The sequence below is a fragment of the Phoca vitulina genome, unplaced genomic scaffold (assembly GCF_004348235.1).
Source record: "Phoca vitulina isolate PV1807 unplaced genomic scaffold, GSC_HSeal_1.0 scaffold22, whole genome shotgun sequence".
NCBI classification, from domain to species: Eukaryota; Metazoa; Chordata; class Mammalia; order Carnivora; family Phocidae; genus Phoca; species Phoca vitulina.
The window spans coordinates 36,300,717-36,324,606 of NW_022589725.1; the positions used below are offsets into that span (position 1 = coordinate 36,300,717).

General features: G+C 46.1%; 2 protein-coding genes across 2 annotated transcripts in view; both read right to left on the reverse strand.

Moving 5' to 3' along the window:
- Positions 1–1,185, reverse strand: part of ACSS1 (acyl-CoA synthetase short chain family member 1) — a 59,881-nt gene extending 58,696 nt beyond the window's left edge. The window contains exon 1 of the mRNA XM_032419331.1: positions 596–1,185. Coding sequence (XP_032275222.1) covers positions 596–890 — 295 coding nt within the window. The 5' untranslated portion in view covers positions 891–1,185. The remainder of the gene's footprint in view (positions 1–595) is intronic.
- A 15,189-nt stretch (positions 1,186–16,374) lies between these two features.
- On the reverse strand, positions 16,375–22,028 carry VSX1 (visual system homeobox 1). The gene is made up of 5 exons (XM_032419236.1): positions 21,605–22,028; positions 19,641–19,719; positions 19,091–19,214; positions 17,908–18,088; positions 16,375–16,661 (listed from the first exon to the last, which is right to left on the reverse strand). The coding sequence occupies exons 1-5, from the start codon at positions 22,026–22,028 to the stop codon at positions 16,375–16,377; spliced, it is 1,095 nt and encodes a 364-aa protein (XP_032275127.1).
- Between the last annotated feature and the right edge of the window lie 1,862 nt (positions 22,029–23,890).

Below are 23,890 nucleotides of genomic sequence, written 5' to 3' on the forward strand. Positions count from 1 at the left end.
CTGGCGGGTTTTTTTCCTCCCCCGCTGCCTGCCACTCGGTTTGTTTACATGGGCAGTATCTCCCCACGCAAGTCTCTGCGCACCGCAACTGGAGGTGACAAGTCAGCCGCTTTTCGTTTTTGCCTCTCCCAGGGACAGAAGTGGGGGAGTCCCGGCCGACACTTGCGAGCCCCGCGCCCTCCACCCCAGCCTGGCCCAGGGGTAGCCCGCAGCAGCGCGGACGCACTTCGCAGTGCAGTGGAACTCCGCAGCTGAACTCCGCAGCTGAACTCGAGACAGTCGATTGAGGAGCCGCGCTGGGGCAAGGCCAACGGTTGGGCGACTCGAGCTGACGCCGGGCCGGGTCTCCGCAGGCGGGGGCCGCAGCGGGGAAGGTGGGGTCTGGGCGCGGGGTGGCAGCGGCCGGGGCTGGAGCCTCTGGGGCCGCATGGGATGGGGGCGGGGGCGGCGAGTCGCCACGGTTGAGAGCGCGACAAGCAGAAGCCTGGAGGTGGGGCCTCCCGGGGGGCCGTGACCCGCCGGGCCGGGAACGGCTGTTAAGTGCCCTCGGGACTCGTGAGCTGGGGGCGCCCTGGATCCCCCGCAGCCCACTCACCAGACACGTTTAACTGGCCTCCCAGAAACCAGCCGATCTTGCCGCTGCTGAAGTCACAGTCCCAGACGGTGTGGTAGGGGGTGTCCCACACGAGCGTGTCCCGCGCCAGCGGCCCCCAGAAAGCGACCGGATCCCGGGCCGCCTGTGCGCTCTGCGCCTGGTACGAGCCCGGCTGCGCGGCGGCGGCGGCGGGGGCGCTCACCCCGCGCAGCTGCCGCACCGGCTGCCCCGAGCGCCTGCACAGGCTGCCCAGGAGCCGCCCCGCGCTGCTGCCCAGGCCACGCGCCGCCGCCATCTCGCCAGACGCCGGGAGGCACTCGGAGCCCCAAGCGGGTGCCGCGAGCCTGGGGCGCCCCTTAACGTCTCCGCGGGCCCCGCCCCGTCTCCTCCCTCTGGCCACCACCCACTCCTCCCGGCGCCTGTGCGGTAGGAAGCTGCCTCCCGCAGCCTGCCGCGAACCCCACCCCTTCTTCTCCTGCCCTAGAGAAGAGGTCCGCGGAGGAAGAGAGGGCCTCTGGGAGCGCGGCGGGAAGGTTCCCGCGGAGCTGCGATGCGCCCCCCTTGTCTTTGCTTTCCGGTCCTGACGCTGGGCGTCGGGCTGTTTTGGTTTCAGTTTGTGGGTCTTCAGGACCCAACAGCTGCGCCAAGCAAAAACAAAACAAAAAGAAAAACCAGCGACACGTGCGTCGCGGGACGCAGGCTCCGGGCCCCTGGCGCCTGAACCGTCTGCTATGGGAAGGAGGCGGCGCAGAATGTAAGCGACTGGTGGAGGGAAGCGCTCAGGTGGGTCTGAAGACCACCAAAGTTAGGTCCTTTCAGCATTTCAGAAGCTGAAGTCAAAGTATCAATCCTTTTGTACGCCCTTGAGAGTGAGCCCGTCACCTTGCCAGGCCGACCTGTACCCCCACCCTTCAACACACACATAAGTGGCCCCCGTGGGCCAAATGGGCTGGTTAGCGGTCCTCAGGCCACGATGTTGGTCTGGGCTCTGATGCTCAAACCCTGGCCCAAGGTCTGATGCTCTTAGCAGCCAGCTGCCAGCCTCAGGCCCCTTGGGAGTCACCTCAGGGGGGGTGGGGGGCAGGGGGGGGAGTATAAGCGAAGCAAATGCTCTACTAACCTTGGCTGATTTGGAAACATAGGTGTTTCTCCCATTGCTCCAGCATCTGTGGCCTGGGCTCAAACCCTGGCTTTTCTAGCTCTGTGACCTTGGGCAAGTTTCTTAAACTCTCTCTGCCTCATTTTCCTTTCCTAGAAAACAGGAGTAATATCTCTTTCCCCAGGGCGGAAGTCAAGATTAAATGCAATAATATCTGTGGAAAGTCTAGCCTGGAATGGGCACACGGGAAGCTCAGTAGTGGAGGCTGTATTGTTGGGAAACTCATGGAATCTTGTCTCAACCAGATTCTTAAATATTTCAATACCCAAGATGTAAAAGCATAATGAAGAAGGCAAACAGAGGAGAAAGAGGATTTAGAAAACTGGTTGGTTGAGTTCTTTGGGTTTGGGAAAGAGTCCTTCCTGTTAGCTGTAAGATCTGCAGTGGGAAAGACCTGGCAGAGGAGAATATTTCCGAGGAGCTTCCACTGGAAGTCAGCTCCAGGCCCTGCTATGTGTGTGTGTGTGTGTGTGTGTGTGTGTGTGTGAGATGCCGGCCTCCTGCCAAAGAACAGAGGGTCTGAAGGCCGCTGAAGACTGAAATAGCTGGCAGTACACATGTGCCTTGCTCTGTGCCAAGCACATTTTTTACTTAGTTTAAAAATTATCTACAGCTATCAACTCCCACCAATGACCAACCCCCTGGTGGAACAGATGAGGAAACTGAGCCCGAAGAAAGAAACAGGCTTACTGAAGAGCACACAGTGTGCCCGTGGAAGAGCAGCACTGATACCCAGCACTCCCGCTCCCATCTCAGTAGCTGCTTCACCATGTGGCCTGAATCTTCATTTTTAATAGAAAATATAAAATTGTCGGGCGCCTGGGTGGCTCAGTCGTTAAGCGTCTGCCTTCGGCTCAGGTCATGATCCCAGGGTCCTGGGATCGAGTCCCACATCGGGCTCCCTGCTCAGCAGGAAGCCTGCTTCTCGCTCTCCCACTCCCCCTGCTTGTGTTCCTGCTCTCGCTATGTCTCTCTCTGTCAAATAAATAAATAAAATCTTAAAAAAAAAAAAAAAGAAAATATAAAATTGTCAATGAAGATTATAACCGTGGCAGAGGGTCCCAAGACTGCCGCCGACACTTCATCCCCTGTGTCTAAGGGATGGTGTGCTGCCCCGCCGAGAGAGGAGCCTGCCCCCACCTCTTCAATGCAGGCTGGTGGATGGCTCTGATGCTGGACCCCAGGAGGCATCCGGCTCAGACAGACCCAGATCGAGGCCCCAGCTGCAGCTCGGCTTTCTTGGAACTCAGCTGTGGTGCTGTAAGGGAGCCGATGTAGCCTTCCAGAGGAAGAAGCCTCACGAGAACAATGAGAAAAGTACACAGAATGGACTCAACTTTAAAATAAAGAAGTACAGGGGCACATGGGTGGCGCAGTTGGTTAAGCATCGGACTCTTAGTTTCAGCTCAGGTTGCGATCTCAGGGTCATGAGATTGAGCCCCGTATTGGGCTTCCAGCTCAGCGCAGAGTCTTCTTAGGCCTCTCTCTTCTTCGCCCTCTGCCCCTCCCCCCCCGAATAAACAAATATATAAGTAAACCTTTAAAAAATAAAGAAGTAACATAGTTCTTGTTTCCTTCAGGTTGGGTAAAGAGAAGTGATTATGTGTACATAAAGCATTTCAGAATTCAGGTGGTACAGAATTGCACTTCCTGTAGCCCATTACCCAAGAGATGACCTGGGAACCTTCCTCCTGAGTGTCACAGCCCTGGGGTCCCCGAGGCCAAGGCCATCATTTCTGCCTCCAGGAAGCATATCTCCCAGAACTAGAATAAAGCGGAGCCACTGTCCACCTGCCCCAGCCATATCCACAGGGCTGCTTCCATGGGGCCCCAGTGGTGCTGAGAGAGCAGCACACCATCCCGGCAGTGCTGGTCACATTTTCTTCCCAACAGGCCCCTGGGCAAAACCCTTAGCTTTGAAAGCTGTACATTGGCAGATGCAGAAGTAGGGAGGCCTGGAAGGTTTCCCATGGAAGCTGGGGTTTCCTTTACATCTTAGGTCTGATGTTCACGTTGGAGGGTATAGCCCTTTGCCGTTTGCCTTCTTAGGTCCTTAGGTCCAACCACCTACATTACTCAGAGCACTTGGGTGCTCCTAGAAACAGTTTTGTTGATAATGGACCTGGGAGAATTGCCTGCCCCAGTCAGCAAGACCTAGCATTGACTCACCAAATCTGTAAAGTCACGTGCCTCCACAAAAACCTTCAAAGCTCTCTGCTTACCCACTCTGCATCGCTTCTTTTCCTGTTCTCTTCATTCTGCACTTCTCTTCAATGGCATGCAAAGGTTATCTGTGGAGCCACTCCTGTGTGTACAACCCAGTGCAAAGGGCTGACAGCTTGACAAGGATGAACCAAACACAGCCCCTGAGCTCAAGGTTACCATGGGGGCGGGGCGGGGGGGTGCACGGAGCCAGAGAGACAGCGGCTCAAATGACTTGAAATGCAAAACAAAACCAAAACCAAAATTCCATAATAGGAGCCTTGAAGCAGGTCAGAAGGAGGAGAACACTTGGTTGGCTGGGAGTCTGGGAGCGCTTTCAGAAGGGTGTTGGGGAAACCTTCCCCCCAGGTTCCCACTTCCCAGTGTTGCCATGACCTCAGCGGTAATGACCCATGGGGAGGTTTGTATCCATCCACTTCGGCAGTGGGGGCTCAATGATTCCCATTCAGCCACAGGACAACCTTTGTCTCCCATCTTGTAACACTGTGCACCAGATCCCTGTGGATGAGTTGCCCCACCCCATGCCCTGCGGGGTTAACCCAGCAATGCACAGCAACCACAGGGTGGGAGGGCTCACCACCAAAGAGCAAGACAGGAGGTGAAAACCAAGACCAACTCCAGGATGTCTCCAACAGAGACATCCCATCTGCTCCAGCTCACACTCTGACTGATGCAGTCAGGAGCACTGTTTGTGGTTTTCTTTAAAGCTGGCCCAACTAGAACTGGCTTTATCCTGGACAGAAGTGCAACCAGGGACTGATGGTCTGATGGGTTTCTGGTCTAGCAGCTTCTGAGAATGGCAGCCAGTTCTGCCTGGGAAGGTTTGTATTTCAACTAGGATGAAACAAAAAATGGAGGGGGTCGAAAACTAGAGAGGATTCTCAGCTCACCCTTAGAGTTCCCTTTGAGATCAAATGGTGACTCAGTGGGGAGGTAACAGGAGGAGGAAGAGGCTTATACTCCAGAGGGCAAAGTGGATGAGACAACTGTTCAGAGAAGCCAACTCCCAACTGGGACAGTCATCCTGATCAGTGTGTGGATTTCCTGCATGTGCCAGAAAGACCCAATGGCCACTTGTCCTCATGGTTCATCCGGTGGGTTCATCCTCTGGCAGAGACCTGCAGAATCCACTCATTCCTAGTCAAAGGTCCTAATGCCCATCAGCAGCTCACCCTGTCCCCTTCATAGTCTCAGTGCTGTGGGTATCCTTGCTGAGACACTTGTTCATGCAGTGATCACCCTAGATGCTTGGGTCCTCCATCGCAAGAGTCTACAGAGGAGGAAGGGAAACCAGGGAGCAGTCTTTGGGCAGGTCTGAGCTATCAGGCCCCTTTTCCTGCCCCAAGAAGGCAAAAGAAGCTGAAACCACTCTTGCTATCTTTGCCTGTGGCCTCAGGAATGCTTCCATGGGCTCCCCAGCCTCTCAACTCAATCAACCCAAATGTGAGGGTTTACATACAGGCACAACTTTGGGACGAAGACCGAAGACCGTGGCAGGAAAGGGGTCAGCCAGCAAACATGTGCTGGCCACCTGGGGTGGACACTGCTTTCTCTGGGGCCAGTCCCTGCTGGTCCCAAAGACAGATTAAACAGGGTCCCAACCCTGAAAGCACCAGCTGAGAATCCAGGAAGATGTGTACTATTCAACTGGATCAGAAAATCAGTGATAGAAAATATAAATCTAGTATCACCAAATTTCTGACAGCAGTTTTGAGAAATTTAAAGCTGGCCAATACTGCCACCTGGTGATGGATTCTACATTTAACTTTTTCCCCCATCATATTGTCTTTAATCCCCCTCCCCCATCTCACCCATTCCCTCCACCCACCTCCCTCCCCTCTGGTAAACTCTCAGTTTGTTCTCTATAATTAAAGAGTCTGTTTCTTGGTTTTTCTCTCTCTCTCTCCTTTGCTCATTTGTTTTGTTTCTTAAATTCCACATATGAAAAAGAAAGTCCACATATGAGTGAAATTATATGGTATTTGTCTTTCTCTGATTGACATAATTCATTTAGCATAATACTCTCTGGATCCATCTATGTTGTTGTAAATGGCAATATTTCATTCTTTTTTCTGGGAAGTTTACATTTAATGTTAAAGTTACTTCCTATCCTGTCTGGGAAACCTAATGTTTGTACTACAGGACAGGTCAACCAGAAGAACACAATACATCCCTTGAAATCATGTCACCATCAAAGGAAGTCCAAGAGCGTTTCCTGAATAATGAGATCCTTTGAAATAGTCTTTGTCTTTTTAGTGAGTTTATGAACAAAGATTGACTGTGTCCAAGGCGATGTGGCAGTCCTGAACTCAAGGGACAGACACTCTGGTGAAGGAGATGAGACATCTGTTATATATGGCAGGGAGAGACAGAAAGAGAGAGAGAGATCAAGGTGATGGACGAGGTATATGAAATAATTTATTTAAAATTCTGATAAAATGGGAAAAGATAGGCTTCATGTCTTGGTCCATTTGGGCTGCTATAACAAGTAAGATCCAACTGGATGACTTCAACACAGAAGTTAATTTCTTCTTGTTCTGGAGGCACTGGCAGATCCAGTGTTTGGTGGGGAGAACCCTCGTCCTGGCTCTTAGACAGCCAGCATTTTACTATGTCCTCACATGGTGGGAGGGGCAAGCAAGCTCTCAGGGGTCTCTTTTACAAGGGCACTAAACCCAATCATGGGGGCTCCACCCTCATGACCTCAGCATCTCCCAAGTCACCACCTCCTAATGCCAGCTCACCAGGGTTGGGATCTCAACACACGAGTTTTGGAGGCACACAACATTTGGTCCATAACACCATGGTTGAAGAAAATCCTGAGGAGGAGCCCCTAACAGATGGGAGACAAATGGTGGAATTTGGAGAAGAAACTACAGCCCAAACAAACACAGACTATGTTTTTAGAAATCAGAAATAATTCTAGAAAACTAGAAATAGAGAATGTAACTATAAATCATTGGTGAAGGAAATGGAACAAAATTTGGTCAATCAAAAAAAAAAAGCTGAAATGAGTAAGATGGGAAAGGAACAAGCAAGAATTGTAAGTTAGAAAATATAAAACAAGATCAAGGGATTTATGTCCAAACATCATATCAGTAATAGCTATAATTAATCTAATTTCCCCCATTAAATAGAAATTGTAGCATAGAGTCAAAAGGATAGAAAATTTGGAAAAGAAGGTGTAAGACATGGGGTGTGGAACACACACACACACACACACATTTGAAGTTCCAGAGGAGACGATGAGAAGAGGCAATATTCAGTGAGTTAAAAACTGCACATTTTCCAGAATTAATGAAAGACACTCAGCCTCTAAAATGCACAAAGTCTAAGCCAGTTAAATAAAATGAAATCAACACCTACACACATCATAGTAAAACTGTCAGAAACCAAAGAGAAGACAAGCAGTAGGTCATAAAAACAGAAAGAAAAGGTGGATCACCCACACAGGAAGGGTGATTAGACTGACAGCGGCACAGGTGGTATATCTTTATTATAGGAAAATGTCAACTGTGAATAGTGTAGCTAGAGAAATCATTTTTCAAGAACAAGTGCAAAGTACAAAACAAAAACTAATAGAATTCTTTACTCCCTCACCAATGAATTCCTTCAGGAGGAAAAGAAATTAGCCCCAAATGAAGTTCTGAAAGGCAAGAGGAGGGTAAGCAAGAAAATTGTTGCACTTGTGGGTAAACCAAAACAAACATTAGCAATATAATTTTAACAGCAATGTGTACTTGGTGGAGTTAATCAGAGATGGAAACAAAATCCTGAACAACAGGAGTGTAGAAGTGGATGGGAGTAGCATCCTATAATCCTTCCAGTGGTTGGGAGAGTTTTAAATTTAAATAAATATGACTGTTACAATTTCTAGATTAACCACAAATAGAAACATAACTTCTAATCTAGTAGCAGGGAAAATAAAATAAGAAAATCTGAGCAATCTGAGATATGGATAGAAAAGAGAAACAAATTTAAAAGAAAGAAAAGGTAGAAAATGTTTTTAAACATACATAAAAATAAATTAGTGAAAATAAATTCCAAAAGGTCAATAATTATATTCTATGTAAATGGAGTAAATTATCTTGTTAAAGACAAAGATTGTTGGAATGGATAAAAAAATTCCAACTAGATATTTTTTCAAGCCATATACCTCAACCTAAAAATGTAAATATATAGAAATATTGATACTGAAACATGGAAAATATTTACCAAATAAATATGAATTAAATATCAGACAAAATGAACTATAATTCAAAATAGGAGGGGAGATAAAGAGGGAAATTACATATGGTAAGTGATCACCAGGAAAATCCAGGAATTCTTAACTTGTGTACACCTAAAAATACAATTCCAAAAGCATAAAGTAAAAATTGACAGAAATACAAGGAGAAACTAACAAATTGACCCTCATAATTTTCAGGCCATGTATACACAATCTCAAAAACCATCTCATAAAAATTGGGACAGTGACTGGATATCATTTAGATTCACAAAAATGGTTGTTTGATTGGATTCAAGCTTTATTTATAAAACTGAATTCAGTAAAGCCAGTCTGTGTGCAGATGGAATTTTAGATCATAAAAGTTCCTTCAGATTCCACTATACTTCTGTCATGGCTAGGATGTGGCCCCATCCCACCCCACTTGAGACCCTTGAGGACTTGTGAGCACATGGCTTGGCTTGGGAGGACATCCAGGGAAAGGAGACGAGTGGTGGCAGAGGAGCAGGAGAGAGAGAAAGAAGGAGGGAATGCCACAGCAAGGGTCCATTCTCCAGCTGGTCACCCCTGTGGGCCACTGGGGCTGGGCTCCACCAAGACGTTCAGTTGTTTTGTGGAATGCACGTGAGTTTTGCCCATCACAGGGGTGGAAAGGGGAACATTCCTTCACAAGGATTCCACCCCCCACCGGTCATGAGTTGTGACTCTTTGCACTTTCAAGTCTCACAGGTGAAAGTACCAGGTGAACTCCCAGAAGGATCCATACCTCAATGTCCAAGAAGCCCAGGTGGAAAGCAAGAGACATTCCATGCAGCAGCCAGACTTGCAAAGCCAGTTGATGCAGCCAGAGTAAGAGATGTTCAAGAAGATGTGATGTGGATCACAGGAGTATCTCAATCAGAAATTTCTTGAAGGACTCTTCATTGTATTACTTGGTAAAAGAAATGGATTTCTTCCCCCCCAACCCCCCCACACACACATGAACACACTTCTTCGCAATATTCATTTTTATGGAATTCCAACCCCTCCACATGCTCCCTACACGTGATATTTAAAGAGATCCCAGAATCTCCCCACCTCCCACACTGAGCTACATCCCTAGTGCCTTCGTTCAGGATTTAATGCAACTTTAGTCATTGTACAAAACTGATAGTGTGTTGAAGAGGGAAAGAGAAAAAGAGGTAGTGCTGGTGGCCTTGGGTGGAAGGGAGTGAAAGAGAAGTCCTAAAATGGTAAATGAGGCTGAACCACAGACCAGCAAGGTGGCTAACAGGACAATTATGTGAACAGAGACATTTCACAGATCAGCAGTCAATGAGAAGACTGTCACAGCTGGTGATTTAGGAGGCAAGTTGGAAAGATGAAGGTAGAACAAAAGGAATTCCTTCACGTAAAAATGTTCAAGCTGTGAATTTAGAATTTACTAAGCTAAAAGCGAGGCAAAAGCATATCAATGTGTTTGCCAACAGGTGGCACCAGTGTGTAAACTTGTGATGTCTTACGTGTTTTTTATGCCTGCCTTTCTTTCTTTCTTCCTTCCTTCCTTCCTTCCTTCTTTCCTTCTTTCCATCTTTCCTTCCTTCCTTCCTTCTTTCCATCCTTCCTTTTGATGGAAGGAAGAGACAAAAGGCAGCCAGCCTTGGATGAACTTTTAAGGAGAGAGGGTGTCCAAAAAAGTGAGAATAGTGCTGTGGGTATCCACAGTTCCCTCCTAACAGATAACTGGTGTAGAAGTACTTCAGAGTGGGGCGCCTGGGTGGCTCAGTTGGTTAAGCAACTGCCTTCGGCTCAGGTCATGATCCTGGAGTCCCGGGATCGAGTCCTGCATCGGACTCCCTGCTCAGCGGGGAGTCTGCTTCTCCCTCTGATCCTCCCCCTCTCATGCTATCTGTCTCCCATTCTCTCTCTCAGATAAATAAATAAAAAAATCTTTAAAAAAAAAAAAAAAAAAAGAAGTACTTCAGAGTGATGGACAAAGCCCTTTAATATGGAGAGATGTTTCTGAAAGAGCAGCTTTCTACATCTGTACATTGGACCTAGACGTCATGGATACCATTTTACCTTCATCAACCAGGTGCCAGATGTGGGAAAGAATACAACAAACCTGGAAGATCTTTACCTTCATTCTAAGGTTGTTGAACCTTTGCATATCTGGGAGGCCTGCAAGTGGGGAGTCTGGAAGAGGGATCATCAGTGATAATAAAGGGAAATTGGCATGCTTATTTAGGCAGAATAAAGCTGCATGAGAAATTGCCCAAAGGAGGAAAATTCAGCAGCATTAAAGGGTGTAGCTAAAGGTGATCATACACCAAAACAGGGTTTGAAGCAGCTTGTGTGCTATCTGATAAAATCCCTTAAATAGGGGCCCAGATGAACCAAAGTTAAAATTGGGAAATAGAGTATTTCACAACAATTCTTGGAGAGACATGTCTTCTTAGACCTGCTAGGGAAATAGCTACACCCATTACAGACCCTTGTTCTCATTCCCAGAATTCTGAAAAACTTTGCAGCCCCTACTCAGTGTCCAAAGTGAGGCCAAAGAATCTCAAAAGCAATATCAAAACAAATGGCCTAGAGTTCATTAGCTGCCATTATATGCCCAGCATGAGCTCAGCAATATGGAAATGCAGAGCAGAAAGTCTAAATCTCTCAACCTTCAAAGTACTTAAAATTTGAATTCCTAGGACACCACCTGCAAGAGTTTCTAAATGCCTGAGTAGATGGGAAGTGATTTGTTCTTCTAGACAGGAAAGGATTCTTCCCCAGATCATACATAGCCTTGTCCACCAATTTGACCTCCTCAAAGGACTTGCAAAACAATTAGCATGCCCGCCTACCTCCAAAATATGTGCCTTCCAACATAAGTTTCCCTTATTTTAAAAAATTGTTGGGGACCTAGCCAGGTGGCTCACCGGCTCAGTCAGTGGAGCATGCGGCTCTTGATCTCAGGGTTGTGAGTTCGAGCCCCATGTGGGGTATAGAGATTACTTAAAAATAAAATCTTTTAAAAATTATTAATCAAATAATTATATGTCCCTGTTAAAAACTCAAATAATGCAGGAGGTTGTATAACAGGTGACAGGAGTCCCTGCCCTATCTCCCACACTCAGCCTTTCTACTCAGCCACCCTTCTAATCCTTTCAGCTGCTCACATCGGGGATATTCCTGTATAACCTTATCCTTAGGAAATACACACAGCTTTAAGAGATAAAGAAGCAGGTACAGCCACAATGGAAAAGAGTATGGAAGTTCTTTTAAAAATTAAAAAAAGAACTACCATATGATCCAGCAATCCAACTTCTGGGGACAGATCCAAAGGAGATGAAATCAGTACCTTGTGGAGATATCTGCACCGCCATGGTTCACTGCAGTATTATTTACAATAGCCAAGACATGGAAACAACCTAAGTGTCTACTGACAGATGAATGGATAAAGAAAGTGAGATATATACATATAATTGATATATATATATGCAATAAATATATATAACATATATATAATTTATGAATATATAATGGAATATTATTCAGCCACAAAAAGAAGGAAATCCTGCCATTTGCAACAATATGGATGGACCTTGAGGATTCTATGCTAAGTGAAATAAGTCAGACAGACTGTTGGGGGAGGTCATCCAGAAGACATGACTGCCAGTTCGCCCATGAGCTGGACCCTGATAATCAGAAGATCCTCACCCCCTCCTCTGTTCCTAGAACGTGCATTCCACTTTCCTTTCCCACTTCCAGAGGCTTCCCTAAGGACACAAACTTGAGAAAGTGAATGTGGTCCTGAAACCATCTGGACAGTATATGTGACTGAACCCACTTAAGACCTCTGTAAAAACTTTTAAGATCTGGCAGGCAGGTGCAGAAATCTACTTACCTTGCTGCCACCCAAGAAAAGCCTCTTATGTATAAGTTCCTTTTGCATATTAGAACTGTCCCTACCAACCTGGAGTGCCTGCCTCTTTCTTCCATCTCTCCCTACCCTCCGCATACAGTTGCATACAGGTTTCAGATTTCACCTAGGAAGCTCCCGAGGAGCTTGCAAACCAACACAGAGAAAGACAAATACTATACAATCTCACTTATATGTGGAATGTGAAAACATGAAACCCATAGAAACAGAGTAGAATGGTGATTGCCAGGGCAGAGGAGTGGAGGAAATGGGTAGATATTGGTCAAAAGGTACAAACTTTTAGTTACAAGATAAATTCTGGGGGATCTAAGGTACAGCATGGTGACCATAATTGTCAATACCACACTGCACACTTGAAAGTAGTTATGAGAGTAGCATGTTAATGTTCTCACCATAACAACAACAAATGGTAATGCTGTGAGGTGAAGGATGTGTTAACTCACCTATTGCAGTAAACGTTTTGCAATATATATATATGTATCAAATCATCAGATTGTACACCTTACACTTACACAATGGTCTATGTCAATTATATCTCAATAAGGCCAGAAAAAAAGAGATAAAGGGGCAGATGATGTAAGCAACTTCCTCTTAAATGGTTCAGAAATATATATATTGTGTGCAGATAGTTTATAATGTTTATACTGCTAAACCAAAGGAAACAATAGTGATTTCCATGTCTTGTTCAGGTGTCATTTCTGAAAATATCTCCTGAGTTCATGAACACTTCTCATGCACTGATGAGCCGCATCCTGCTGCTGAAGGCTAGCTGGGAGTGTGACGTACTGAGAATCTCTCCAAATGGGCCTTGCTAAAATTGTGATTTTTTTAAATCTCCTTTTGAGCTTTTACAGTCACATTTCAGCCAGGAAACAATTTTGAGAGCTGGAAAGGATTCAGTCCTGTTGTCAGCCTGTGGTCAGACCTCACTTTGACCTGCCGCATGATTTCAGTAAGGGTTTGAGAAGACTATGTGTAAAATGCCTGCTTATTTCTTCATTATCAAACTGGCACTTTTGAGAACCAGACAGGAGACGTGGGCAGAGTACAGACTTTTCGTCATAAGAAGTTTTCGCACTGTATTTTTAAGAGTTGTTGTCCAGTGTGAACTTAGCTCTAAATTGAAAACAGGTATTACTATTTTAATATTAACAAGTTTATTTTATTTTTACATACTAATTTTATGAAACTGAGAAAATATGAAAGAAGACCGAAAGTCTATCCTACTTTGTTCCTGGAACTCTTCCTAAATGTTGCTTACACAGAACATTCCAATAGGTTGCTATTCCATTCTGTACTTAGTTGATCCCATGTTGTTAAATAATGGTGATACGTATTCTCATTTGAGTCTTAATATTAATAGGAATGCCAATAATAGTCATATAACAGCTAATATTTATTTTGCTTTTTCTCTGCCATGCCAGAAACTGAGCTAAGTACGTTACTCATGTCCTCTTATCTAATCTTCTGGGGAAATGAGAATGTTCTATTACTATCCCCATTTTAGGATTGAAAAAACTGAGAGATCAGAAAGGTCATGTTATGAAGGTAACACAGCCACCTCAAAGACTGTGCTTTTAGATATATGTGTGTATGTACATATGCATTATAAAATATTAAGATGCTATTTTTGAAATAAGCATCCTTCTATTCCTACTTTTTAAGTTTTTTTTAAAGAAATAGGTATTTCTTGAATGAATGTTAAGATTCATTCAGTTGTTTGAGTTGTTAATAAAATGTTTAAATAATTTTCTTTCACGATATTAAATTCTCTTTGCATTCCTGGGGGAGGACCTTCTGTCTATAGTACAACTGTTTATGACTTTCTTGGTTAGTGATTTTTCAAATTTCATGCTTATTCTGGAGTCATTGTTAGTAATATGTATTTTGCCAGAAAATGTGTCCATTTGTGGGAGATCTTTAAAACATATCAATATATTTTCCAGTCATGAATAGTATTTTCTTATATATTGAAATGGTCTACATTACTGGTTCTGGTCCCTTTCTCTTTTGCCTCTTCTTGTTTTCTTTTCCTTTATAATATTGCAGAGAAATTTGTCCACTCTTTGTATATTTTTATATAAAATAAGTTGTTTATTTCATTTCCATTCTGCTTTACATATTTGTTTATTTCTACTTATATCTTTATTTCCATTTATTTAGGGTTTTTTTACTCACCAACATTTCATTAATACCTTACTACATAAGTAAATATGCCCAGTTACCATTTTTAGCAGCTGCATAATATTTTATTCTATGAGTGTGATATATGTAAGTTGCACAAGTTACCAGCTCCGTCCCCCAAACTCAACCCTGGAGATGGAAGAGAGATGGAAGCAAGAATCTTAAAACCAGCTGTGAGGCAGAAGATGGTCCAGAACAAGCATGGCCACTTGGCTCAGAGCCTGGTCTGCTGCCTCTAGACATGAAAGATAGAACATAATTGCTAGAGTTCTTCACCAATACCTGCTCTTTCGCCCTTTAGTCTCAGGATTCCGCAATGATCTCTATGAGCCAGAATGAATAAAAGAAGGTAGTGCTCATGGTTCTCTGTTTCTACAGTAAGAATAGGTAACACTTACTTCTCACAATAGTAAGGAACTAGCTAGGATGGGAAAGATAGACCAGAGGAAGGAAGCCTCTCTTTTCTCATCTGGAGAGATGAGAAAAGCAGGCCCAGTCTGACTGCACTAGTTTCCAGAGAAGGCCTCTCAAATGGGGGATCCCCACTTTCCTTCCCCACTCTGGCTTCTTCATGAAGTTTCACAATTCTGTCTCATGAATCTAAGCTCTCTCTGTAGTTGAACTCTAAAAGGTGAATTGGGGGGTGCCTGCGTGGCTCAGTCGTTAAGCGTCTGCCTTTGGCTCAGGTCATGATCCCAGAGTCCTGGGATCGAGACCCACATCGGGCTCCCTGCTCCGTGGGAAGCCTGCTTCTCCCTCTCCCACTCCCCCTGCTTATGTTTCTTCTTTCACTGTGCTCTCTCTGTCAAATAAATAAATAAAATCTTTAAAATATAAATAAATAAATAAATAAATAAAAGGTGAATTGGGGCACCTGGGTGTCTCAGTCAGTTAAGCATCCAAGTTTTGATTTCCACTCAGGTCATGATCTCAGAGTCTGAGATCATGGGATTCTCTCCCTCTCCTTTTGCCCCTCCCCGCCCCCATTCTTGCATGCCAACTCACTCTCACACATGTGCATTCTCTCTCTGTCAAAATAAAATAAAATAAAATAAAATAAAATAAAATAAAATAAAATAAATAATAAAAGGTTCATTAGACCTGGCTGCCACCCAGTGGGAGTTTACAAAGCTACACATGATACATGCTACAGCCTGAAGATGTCCTGAGATTAAAAAGGGTCAAAGGAGCTGCAGGGGGAGGAGCTTTGTTAGGGGATCAGTGATAGTGGAGTTGTATACACCTGTAACAGAAGGAGCACCCTGAGAAGCAAACAAACCACACAACATTTATTCTTAAATAATAAATAAGTGGCAAAAGAAATACAGGAAAGGAAACATTCATGAAATCCAAGTCGCTAAAGTGCTTTCAAACATAAATTTTAGAAGACCAAGAAGCCTCGTCTGACTTTAAAACACTTATAGATATTGAACAATTATTTAAACACGGTCCCATAATATTTCAGAAGGGAAGGGAAAGTATGTCTTTCTTTCTTGTTTATGAGTTCCGATATATACAGCCTATCAAATGACACTCAGGATAATACAAGAGTATTGCCTAACAAGAAAACTGAAATGTCCAAAGCCAAGTTTAAGGTAAAGATAGAATGAATGAATTATATGGGGTATGGGGTCTTTGCTATTTATAAAGACATCTGATTCTCTGGAGGTTAAATGAATTTATATTTTCAAATTCAGAGTAAGAACATCAGACTTCACCTATTAATCTACACAGTATATTGAACCAAATCTCAAAATGAGGCCCAGCAGTAAATATGCTTTTTTGAACTTTAAATCCTCCCTCCTCAAGTTCTACAAAAGAGAAATAAAATCTTACATGACATTAACTGGTTCAAGTGCCTTTAAGGAATGGTTTCCATTCTAGAGTGAAATGGGATTTTCCCTAAATCATCCCTTTGTCTTCTTAAAGCAAGTGGCTCTGCATTGTACCCTGACACTGGAAGAAGAAAATCCAGCTGAGAGTACTGGTTTTAGACAACTTTTGTCTTGTGGAAAATGCCATGAGGGATGAGCACATTGCCCAGCCTTTGAGGGTGGGGCCTGTGGGCCTCATCAGGCTCCCACCTTTCCTGGCCGGAGCCCCTCCAGCCCCGAGGAGTCTGAGCAGCCTCGAGCACTGGCACCCTGGTGTGTTTTCTTGGTCTCCTGCCGGGCAGAGCTGGAGAGATCAATGGCCACATCTTCCAAGCCGTTCTCAGGGCTGCCTTCATCTGAGCCTCTCTGGGGTCCTGCCTGTCTTGGGCTAGAACCTTCCTGGAGGTGGTCTGAGTCCCAGAGTCCTGCCAGCTTTTCTTCATTTCCTGGTCTCCTTATCATCCCTGTGGATTTTTTATGCATCCCTTGCAAAAAAGGAAAAGAGAAAAAATAAAACTAGATATCTCCAAATTCAGCAGTTTTGTAAATCTCTTCCTTGTCTTTGTTCTTTAAATCCCATTAGAAGTGCCCTCATCAGTGCCCGTCTCTGGGGCCTCTAGGGGAGCCAGGTAGGTAACTACCCCCATTAAGGGTAGAAGTCTGATGTCAGCCTGTGGAGTGCAGCCAGCAAAGGTATCCAAGTGATTTTTTTTTTTTTAATTAAATTGTTGCCAATGTTTTAAAATCAGGAGATTGCACATTTAAAGCCAGACTTCCAGCTTCTCTGAAAGTAAGAATGTCTGGCAGCACTGGGCCCACTTTCTTATGTGGCCACAGGTCTGCAGATGCTAGTAAGCACCATCGCCCCACACCTGGCCTGCTTGTGGAAGTTCAGAGGGGTGGACTTGGTTCCCTGCCCAAAATTCTCTTTGTTTCTTCAGTCTTTGAGAGCAAAGTCAAGGCCATATTTACAATTGTTATCTCTAGTCTCAGCATAGCTAATGATGGGTAGGGGCTAAAAAAGTGTTTGCAAAACAAAAAATCTCCTCCCCACACCAACCTAGAATTCCCACCCCCCACCCCCCCCCCCCCACACACACACGCATACACCTAACTCTAATCTCCTACCCTGCCCTGGGTGCTATCTTGTGACTCATTCCTCCAAGGTGTGATCCCTGCCCATTAGTCTCTGGTAACAGCAAACAGAAAACAACCAGAATGCCCAGCCCCAAAGCTTGGACCTCACCCATGTAGACTGTTCTAGCACCAAAAGTCTAAGAGACAGAAAAGCAGGTTGTTAATGGCAGAACTAGGACCCAGACCCTGGACCTCCTGGCTCTGGTATGCAGGGGGTTAATCACCTGCAGGTTTCACTGCTTAGCACTGTCCTCATTCCTATTACCATGAGCTCTAAATTGTATGGTTTCCAAACACTGTAATAGCATGTGACATTTTGGAAACATATTTCACATATTACAAGTATATCATTCTACTCTTAGAACCAAAGCCTGATGTGACCTTTCCACACACTGTCTACACAGTTCTGATGAAAAATAATTCTACTGACCATAGTTCAAGCCTTTGAATTAATTAAAATTGATGTGATATTCTGGGCCCAAATCTGAGTAAATGTACATTGACTGGCTTTGCAAATGGCTGCTCTTCAGGGAACCCTGCCCCTTCCCCCAGCATCTCTGGCCCTCTTGCTGGCTGCAGGGCCCTCTTCCTTACCCAAGAGCCAGGGTGCGCAGGAACCAACCAGGCCACCCTCGGTGGAGTTGAGGACGGAGTCTGGCAGTGGGATGCAGTGTCGCACCATGGCCCCATAAAGCCCGTACTCGGCCATCACGCTGCTGCCACCCCAGCGCTTCTCCCGTTTCCGCCACTTGGCCCTCCGGTTTTGAAACCAGACCTAATGTGAGGCAGGACAGGAAGCAGAAGAGCATACAGGAGGAGACACAGTAAAGAGGATGCTCCTAGGTATCCCTGAGCAGGGGCTTCTAAAAACAGCCAACTAGTCGTTCAAGTCCCAGACCTTACAGGAGCTATGTCTACTATTCACTCAAAGCTCACAGGGACTCATCCTATTGTGAGGATAATGTTCAATCAGTTTCCACTAAGGTTTTCCAGAGAGCCAGGAATGACAAAAATAAAATTATTCTTTCCCACATCATGTAAAGAAGTGGACTACTATGTCTCCTGATTTTTCTCATTGATTGGAAACAGTTCATGCTTGCAGTGGTCCCTTTTAATATCAAGTTGTTGGTTTGTTGGTGATATTTCTCCTGGAAAATATTATCTTAATAAAGAAACAATATGGAATATTGATTAGCTGTTAAAGAGTTAATGGCATATCTTCTGACCTGGAGAAATGTCCAAGATGTGTTGTCAAGCAAAGAGGCTAAGAAGTATAACACAATACCTTTTTGTAAAAACAAAGAGCAAAATTCCATATGTATAAGTATACATATATCTACAGGCACATACATATAAACATATTCAGTGCCAAATATATATGACACAGAGATAGTGTGCAGAAATGTTACAATAGGCTATTTATATTCGTTTCTCTCAGGGAATGATAGTCAAAGAGATGATTGATAGATAAATGACAGATAGATAGATAGATAGTTATAGATAGATATAACTATATATATAGTTTTTAGTTGTAGCACACATTATTGTGTAATTTTAAGGAATTAATTAATAAAAGGAAAAAATCATTCAGGTTACAGAGGATGTCTTCTTGGAATAAGCATACAGAACGGCTCTAGCATTGTGGTACCTACAGCTAAGTGAGCCTCAGTTTGTGTGTCAAGGGAAATGTGTTGGGTTGTTTAGAGGTGGTGTGTGTATATGAGAAAAACATGTTCCCTGTGATGTCTTTGGGAAAGAGAAAGGGGACCCCAGACACCTGTATTCGGTCTTCCGGGAGCTCAGTTTTCACAGCCAGCATTTCCCGGGCATACACATCAGGGTAGTGGGCCTCGCTGAATGCCTTCTCCAACTCTTCCAGCTGGTGGGCAGTGAAAACAGTCCTGTAGGGAGACCCAAAGCACACGCATGAGTGTATGTCCACAGGAGACTGCCAGGCTTCCCAGATGTAGAAGACCCTGTGCCCGCCTTTCCACACCCTAAAAGGCCACTTCATGGTAACTGGATATCCCACCTCTGAATGATCAGCCTCTGGAAAGTCCAGAAGTTTGGTTCAAACAAAACGGAGTTCTTTAGTATATTTTTCCTCCTCAATGAATTCAAGAAGATCTACTTTAAAGATCCACAAAATTGTGTCTTTAAAATGTTACAAAGATTATCCTGCAGCCTCCTGTGAATAGCAGAATTATGTTCTCAAATGGCTACTGTGTGTCAACCAGGAGGCCACAGGGCCTGCCATAATGCAGCCCCATAGATTCTCAGATTCTGTGTCCTGAGTAAGGGCCAGGGAAGACAGCCTGGTTGTATACCTGTGCCGCCTCTTCTTCCTCTTGCCAGGGGTGGGGGACACTTTCAGTCCATTCTTGTCTTCAGGTGGGCTGTCCTCATCTGTTAGCACAGGAGAAAGAGATTTTAAAGGTGAGCACATTACCTTTTATTAAAAAAAAACAAAACTGTTTTTAAAGGTGAGCATATTTTTCAGGGCACCTGGGTGGCACAGTCGGTCAAGTCCCCCACTCTTGGTTTCAGCTCAGGTCATGATCTCAGGGTTATGAGACTGAGCCCCAAGTTAGGCTCCATGCTGAACGTGGAGTCTGCTTGAGATTCTCTCTCCTTCATCCCCCACTTGTGCATGCACGCTCTCGCTCAAATAAATAAATAAATAAATAAATCTTAAAAAAAAAAAAGGCAAGCATATTTTTCACTTTCTCCTCCAGATTCTAATATGAGGACTGAAGTTATGATTCTGCTAGGATATGTGAGTATTTAATAATACACTTTAGCATTGTTAGCACTTACTATATTCTAGGCACTCTGCTTAGCACTGTCCATGCATTATCGCAGTTATTCTTCACAAAATAAAAGAACTCCAAGGTAGCTGCTATTATTGTCCTATTTTTACAGATGAGGAAGCTGAGATGCGGGGAGATTAAGTAACTTGCCCAAGATCACACAGGTTGTACATGGTCAAGTTGGGATTCAAACCCCAGACTGTGTGAAGCTACTTGGCTGTTAATGGCACTCTCTACCCCCACTTAGCTCCCAGCTCCCAAATTCATCCACTTCCTTCCACCTCTAATCCCTCTTCTTAATCCATACACCAACATTTCTCTAAGCAGGGGTGGGGGCTGAGGTTTGACATCAGAACCCTTGTCAGGCCTGTTCTCCCTGTCTTGTTATACCAATTCTGAATCTCTGGAAGTGGGGTCCAGGAAACTCACTCTTGACAAAATTTAGCCATATTTTGCCTTTCATTTTATCAGTGTTCACAGAGGAAAGAACTCATCCTATGAAGGCAGTTTCTGGATTTTTAGTGAAATTACTAATAGAAGGGTTTGTTTTATCTTACAGAGAGACTTATGAATAGATTTTTAAAAGCAGAATGAAAGTTTGCTTGCCTGCTGATCTGGCATGTTTACTTTTATTATTTTGTCTTTTATTATCAGTGGATACTCAATGTATGCTTTTTGCCTTGGCTGCCTGGATGCTCAACTCTAGGTTCTACTATATAGTTTCTCTCAATCCACGTTTTCTTGTATAATTCTCCGTTTTCTTCCACCCACACCCCAGACCTCTCAATTTTTTTGCCTCTGCTCTTTATAGAATTTCATGGCCTCCTTGTCTTTCCCCATATTCCGCCTCAACTTCTTTGAGGAAATAGCTGGGCTCGGAACAAAATGCTGAGCATGGAACAACGAAATTGGCGAGGTTACTTCCTTTCTCACGTGTGGGGAGAGGGGAAGGCAGCGCGAGGTGAAAAGCGCGGTACCTAGACTCCCTTTTCAGCACCCCAGAGGCGGACAGTTCCAGGCCTCCAGGCCTCGAGCTCTTCAATCTTTCAATCCAGCAAACCTTTGAGTGCCTGCAGGGTACTGGGTTCTGTGCTGGTGATGAACAAGCACACCCAGGCCTCACTGACCTCTGCCGTTCGCAGAGGCCGAGACTCGCGCCGGGCGCTGGGGAAAAACCCTCAGGAGACCGCTGCTTGGTTGCCGAGACCCCCAGGGTAGGTCCAGAACCTGGTGGTGGTGATATCTGCTGTGCTGCGGGACCAAATCCCGGAGAAGAGGCAGGGATTTGGGGAGAGGTAAGGGGCAGGGAGCGAGGCTGCGAGAATACGCCTCCCCCGACGGGGCCACGCTCTAGGGTCCCGACTTCCCTTAGATCCGGGATGCTGGGAATAGGAGCTCAGTGAGGCGATGGTGAGTTACCCCAGCATGGCCCCCAAGCCGGAGGAAACAGGGGCAAGACCCGGATGGCCTGGCCTGATTACCGGACGTCGGGACGCTCTCGCTGCTCTTCTGGCTGCTGAGCTGGGGCGGTGGACGACCTGGGGCTTGCTGGGCAGCAGGTTCAGGCGCTCCGGGTGGCAGGAACGGCACGTCGGCTAGGAGCAGGCAGGGCGCCCGAGCAGCCACAGGAGGCTGCGCGCCGAAGCCGCAGAGAAGGCCGAGCCCCAGTGGGAGGGCCCCGCGCGCGAGGCAGGAGCCCCCGAGACCCGGACCCGTGCAGGGTGCGGCCGGGGAGGCCTCACAACCAGATCCTGGCCCAGGGCCGGCAGGCGCAGGCACCTCAGCCTCCAGGCCCAGCAGGTCGGTGATGGCGAAGCCGCGGGGGCGCGAGCCACTAGGGGAGCCGCCAGGCACCAGCGCCCTGCTCCTGGAGCGCCCGTCGTAAAGTGCGTCCCGGTAGGTCATTGCTTCTCAGTCGCCGAGGCTTGACCTTCTCTAGGTCACGTTTGCAGAGTGGGCGCAGCTCAGAGGACGCTTTATACTACCCGACCGCCCGTCGGGCGCGGAAGGCCAGGAGGGCTCCAATCAGTGGGGCGCGGACGCGTCATCGCCTCGGACCCCGCGAGATGGGGACGCCACCAGTTTCCCTCCCCTCGGTCGCCGCCCTCCCAGCTGCAGTCCCCTCAATCACCTCCTTCTCTCTCTTCTACAGCTGTCCTCCTGCCCACTCCCCAGCCGATCCCCCCGTCCACCGCCCCCCGCCCCCATTCTCAGGGAGAAGAAAGTAGGAAGGGGACGATCCCGCTATCTGTCAGTTCCTCTAAAAGCCGCATATTCAGGCCCCGGTGTGGTCTTCCTTTCTCTAGGTGGAGGTCCCGCTCACAGCTGCCCCAAAGCCTCCTCCCAAGACCCAGTTGCCCATTAAGACCTAGGGCCTCGTGGTACCTGGCGGGCTCAGTCAGAGGAACATGCGACTCTGACTCTCGGGTTGTGAGTTTGAGTCCCACGTAGGGTGTAGAGATTACTTAAATAAATAAAACTTTTAAAAAATATTTTTTAAAAAGACCTAGGACCTCATTCCCAGCCACACTACCACCAATACAACACACGCCAGCCCTCCAACTCCACCGCCAGAGCCTTCCCCGAAAATCTCCAAGGGGAAGGGAGTGGAAAGCGTTTATTTAAACCACTCCCACTTCACCTCCAGCCAAAGCCACTCCCAGCTCCCTAAATGGCTTTAGCCGGGGCAAAACTCACACGAACTGGGGGAAGAAGTAGAGAGAGACAGATGTAGAGTGGACCGAAGAAGAGTGCCCGGCTTAGTAAACAAAAGTTCTAGAGGTCCAATGAAATTTGAATGTCAGATAAAAAACGAATATTTGTGTGTGTGTGTGTGTGTAAGAATATATCAGTATTCTATCTGGCAACTCTAAATTGGGTGTGGGGGGTAAATTGGAACATAAGACCTGTCTGCTAGGAGGCACCCCTCTTCAAGGAGGCAAACAAATTACTGTCAGATTTTAGGATTATTCAAAGACAGCCCGATTGTCCTGTGAAACGTCCTGATTTGTTGAAGTTGGCGCCAAACAAAGCACGTGAGTAAACCACTCCTGGCTCACACGCCAAAAATTTGAGTCCACCCAACCCCAATAGTTCGAAACCTTGAGCCCACCCTTCCCAAACACAGAATCCTGGAAACGGAATCTCTTCAGTGTCTCCCCTGAGGGCCGAGCAGTCTGAGGTATCTAGCGAGAGAGGTGAAAACTCTCAGCCCACCGGGACGCGGCGCGGTTCCCTGCGCGCGCCGGAGAGGAGACCGAGCCCTGAAAAGTGGGTCTACGGCTGGCTGCACCTTCGAGTGGGTCCTCTGTTAAACATGCAGATTATAGGAGCTTCCGATGAAGATAATTACAACAGGCTGGGCATTAACTTTCCATTATTAAAGGAAGACCCAAATCTCCCCCCTCGCAAGCTGTTCCTGGTATTAGCAAAACAATAACTTTCCTTTGGGATAATTGTCTTTTGAATCGCTGGGGGTCAGGGGCGGCTTTAGACGCCAGCGTCATTTTCGGCTCCGCCAGGAATTTCTCCCCAAATTTATCTCTGGTTTTAAAGGAAGGTGTTATTGACACAGGACCCAGCCAAGTGCTCTAGCTCTTTGCCCAGCAGAATAGTCGTTTGTAATTAAGAATTTGGGCCCACAGTTTAGTAAGACATCTAACGATCCACACATTTTGAGACCAAGTCCGGGGTGTAGACAGGCGGGACCATCCGCCCCAAGGTGGCTCAACCGGGGTCAGCGCCTGCGGCCTGGAGTGCCAAAAACG